Source organism: Panthera onca, chromosome D1, assembly GCF_046562875.1.
Source record: "Panthera onca isolate mPanOnc1 chromosome D1, mPanOnc1 haplotype 2, whole genome shotgun sequence".
In the NCBI taxonomy this organism is placed as follows: domain Eukaryota; kingdom Metazoa; phylum Chordata; class Mammalia; order Carnivora; family Felidae; genus Panthera; species Panthera onca.
The window spans coordinates 53003132-53007706 of NC_138348.1; the positions used below are offsets into that span (position 1 = coordinate 53003132).

The following is a 4575-nucleotide window of genomic DNA, read 5'->3' on the forward strand; positions in this document are numbered from 1 at the left end:
GACAAACTGGCATCTGGTTGTAGATGATTGCCTTCCATCAAACATCCATCAAAGCTGATTTCATGTCCCTCAGTTGTCTCATTATGTTTTTGTTTGTGGAAACCTGATTAATGATGAGACCAGTCCTTCACAGAGGAGATGAAAACACATAGAAAATGTTGTGGGCATGACAGTGATATTAGGATTCCGAAGACACTGAGTGAGAATGAGATACTCAACACCCTCCGTTTTCTTGGCCCAAATGGTACTTTCAGGAAGGCATTATTAGATCCTGACAAAACAACCAACAGAAGTATTTCTTTTATTCTATTTCCTCCTGTAGACTCCCTTCCCTTTCTCTTCTCTTCCTTTTTTCCCCCCTTTGCTTCTCTTCTACTTCACTCCTCCTTCCTTCCCTTACAAATATCCCTTTCATATGCTGTGGGATTTGATGTCCTTAGAACTTGAAAAGATCCTTATGACACAGTCTCGTATCTGTTTGGTTTTCACTCCATAGACAATAGGGTTCATAGTGGGAGGCAGGAGCAGATAAATATTGGCCACAATGATGTGGCAAGATGGAGGGATTGTGTGGCCCCCAAAGCGGTGGGAAAAGAAACAGAAGAAGGCTGGACTGTAGGAGAAAACGATGGCACAGATGTGGGCAGTGCAGGTGCTGAAGGCCTTCTGCCGAGCATCTGCTGAGGAGAGGCTGACTACTGCCCGGAGGATCATGGTGTAGGAGATTGTTATGCACAGGATGTCAAAGCCCCCAATCAGGAGGGCAACCATCAGACCATAGATGACATTGACCTTGATATTTCCACAGGATAACTTGGCTACAGACATATGGTCACAGTAGGTATGGTGTAGTATATTCCCTCTACAGTAGGGTAGCCTCTTGATGATGAAAGTCAAAGGAATGACAAGCAGCACCACTCTCAGGAAAGTAGCAAGCCCAACCTTTGCAATGACAGGATTGGTAAGGATAGTTGAGTAGCGCAGAGGGTAGCAGATGGCCACATAACGGTCCAGCGCCATAAGCATGAGTACCCCAGATTCCATCCCTGTTGAGGTATAGATGAAGAACATCTGGACTAGGCATTCATTAAAGCTGATTTCCTTAAGGTGGAACCAGAAGATGCAGAGAGCTTTAGGGATTGTAGTAGTGCACATGACAAGATCAGTTAGGGAAAGCATAGCCAAGAAATAGTACATGGTCCTGTGCAGGGAGTCTTCATAGCGGATGAGGTAGAGGAGCCCACAATTCCCTACCACTGCCACAGCATACATGGAGCAGAATGGGAAGGAAATCCACAAGTGCACATCCTCCAGTCCTGGGATCCCATTAAGAATGAATGAGGCTGGGGTCAGGTCTGTTTGGTTTAACATTAGCATGATCACGTTACTGTAATCATTAAACAGCTTATAGATTTTTGTGTGTTTCTGTTTTTTTTTGTTTGCTGATCCTCCAAGATAGGGGAAAAATTCTTTAAAAAAAAAAGAGAAATTTTAGCCATACTTTCTTTCTCACTCTCCCTTTCTCTTTCTGTCAAGTGTGCATTTTAATATCAACCAAATATTGCCAACATGAGAGAATACTGAAACATAGTTCAAACCCAGAGTGTGTTTATCATTAATTCATTAATTTAATGATACATTCAAAATGAATATTTAGCACTCACTGGTTTCCAGATTTTGTGACATATATTGTGTCTTCACTATTTTGAAACAAAAAGGAATAGATTCAATATTCATAAATTCAATACTCAAATTTATAATGAATGATAATTATATTATGATCTTTCTCATGATGTTTTGTTAGCATATGTTATTTAAATGTTAATTACTATGCATATCTCCCTTTGAGTGTTTTCTTAGGGAGAAGTTCATTGATCATTTCTCCAATGAACTAACAGATATGGTAACGTTTTTGTTGTTGTCATTAGCCTTATTGGGTTATATTTATGCTATACTAAATACCATTCCAAGAACTTCACAAATATTAACTCATTTAATCCTCACTACAAGTCCAGGATGTATTTTTATTAATCTGCACTTTACAGTTGAATGCATTGAGGCACTATTTAGATGATGCTTCTTCATGTCTGAGTTGCTGGCATGCAATATCAAATTCCTTTTGATAATACTTTATTGTCTACGGCCATACCACCCTGAATATGCCCAATCTCGTCTGATAATACTTTATTTTTCTTAGTATTTGATGTAGATATCTCAAAAAATTTAACTTATTTTCAGAATTGTAAAACATTTTACGATCATTGCTTGATAGTTAAACACTATCAATGTTAGTTCATCCCACACCATCTGTCTGTTTCTGGGAAGTCTTTGTCCTGCTTCACTGAAATAGTTTTTTTCTCAGTTAGACACATAATTCTCATCTAGAAATTCCTCTTCACCTACTGTTTGTGTCATATTGCTATTTGTAAATCTGATTTTTCTTCTATTTCCTGGACTGCATGAAAAACTTTTTTGGAAGAGTATCAATGTCTGAATATGGTTTAGTCTATTCATCATTTTGCTGGATTTAAAATTGGATTAAATGCTATTCCCCCCCACCCCCAGTTTTTCTAAAAACATTTCTATATGGATCTCCTAGCTTCTAGTGAGATATTAAGAGGTGCATTCCAGTTCTTGATCTTGTACATGAACTATTTCCCGCTGGCATTTTTTTAAAATTATTTTTATGTTTTGGGGCCCTGAATTACTTAAGAACATATAAAATTTTTGTGCTTTGAAGTTAAATGGTGATGATAGAAGGGTATTGTGCTTGTGTATGTCTAATTGTCGAGGCATTTAATGGGGTTTCTGATAATGGAAATCTAACACCTTTGACTTTTGAAATTTACTTAACTTCTAATAATTTATTCCCAATATTTTTTCCTGTTATTTTCTACACATTTTTTAGTCAGATATTGGTTCTTCTGAATTTATTCTTTTTTTTTTTTTTCTTTTTTTGCTAATTAAAATTGTTCAGGCTGAATCTACTTAATCCACTTTCTAAAAGTGTTCTGGAAGTGTTATATAGCCCAAATATATTGTTTTGGTTGTTGTTGTATAATATTACAAATTTCCAACTTCCTATTTTTCTCTGATTAGTGTGAATGTATAAAAATTATGTATATATATATATATGTATACATAAACATATGTATACTTACATATATTAAAATTATATATGTATACAGATATATGCATATATATTTTACTTCTCTTCTATTATTTCTGTAACCTTTAAGTTTAAGAAATTATTTTTATAGCCTACTTCATTTTTTATCTTTCATTTTGGAAGTGTTTCTCAATTGTCTTAAATTTTGACTTAATTCACACTTAATATGGAGTCTTTAGAAAGCTGATTTGAAACTCCAGGTGATAATTGAGTGTCAGAGATTGGTAATATTTATTTTGAATCTTCTGTAAGGACCTCTTTGCTTCATTGTTGACATCCTTAGTTGTCATTGTTTATAGGTCTTTTCTCAGGGACTTGTAATATTTCTAAAAGAATCTATCAATCTACTTCCTGGAATGAAAATTTTATTGTTTGCCAGCATTCTTGGAGTTGAATAGAAGGACACTGCAGATGTCACACTTAAATATGAATGTTGGATTAAACCCTCACATATTTTATAATGCTGCAGCCTTGGACTTCATCACACCTCACATATATGCATTGATAGGACTTGTTATTTTCTTCCCAGAATAAACTTCCGGTCATCCTAAAAGGATAGCTAACACTGCTTAGTATAGTGGATAAATCAGAGATATCAAGTTGTTCCTTATTCTGTTTTTCTACCTACACCCCTGTTTAATCTTTATTTATTCACACTGAATGATGAGAGATTAGGTACTGCAAAAAGGAACTTCCTTTTTTGGAAATAGCAAAGCAATCTAGGATGAGTATGTTATTGAGCGTTTTACCTCATTTGATTATTATAGATATAAGATAACCTTTATATATATAGATGATATAGATATAGATAGATATAGATATATGTTTTTATTTAAACTCCAGGTAGTTAGCATATAATGTAATATTAGTTTGAGTAGAATTTAGTGATTCATCACTTACATACAATACCCCGTGCTCATCACAAGTACCCTCCGTAGTGCCCATCACCTGTTTAACTCATTCCCCCGGCCCCTTCCCCTCTGGTATCCATCTATAGTTAAGAGTCTGTTTCTTGGTTTTCCTCTCTCTTCCCCCCTACCGTGTTCATCTGTTTTGTTTCTTAAATTCCACATATGAGTGAAACCATATTGTATTTGTCTTCCTCAGACTGACTTATTTCACTTATTTGACCAGTATATGTCAAATTATCACAAGTTGTTGAAAAATAAGATCACTACTTGTTTATTCATCTAATGCATTTGAACAGTAAACTCTTAATTCTATGTACACATGCAGTAGAAGCAAGTAGAAAATTTAGGGAAAGCACACATACCCATAAACTAGGAATAGGAATTATATCTCAGAGATCACTTGTGCTCTATTTTTAAGAACATATATCCTAAATATGAGGTAAATACCATATTTATGGCCCTTGTGTTTCCTTTTTATAACTCTAGTGTCAATGA

The 4575-nt window shown here is 35.2% G+C and overlaps 1 protein-coding gene across 1 annotated transcript; it reads right to left on the reverse strand.

The window, feature by feature from the left end:
• Positions 1-411: 411 nt before the first annotated feature.
• Positions 412-1377, reverse strand: LOC132662431 (olfactory receptor 52N4-like). Its single transcript, XM_060607900.3, has one exon. The coding sequence runs from the start codon at positions 1375-1377 to the stop codon at positions 412-414; it is 966 nt and encodes a 321-aa protein (XP_060463883.3).
• Positions 1378-4575: the final 3198 nt, after the last annotated feature.

Bases quoted from the DNA above. Each gene is read 5' to 3' on its own strand.
- LOC132662431 (XM_060607900.3), bottom strand. From the start codon at position 1,377: ATGCTAATGTTAAACCAAACAGACCTGACCCCAGCCTCATTCATTCTT.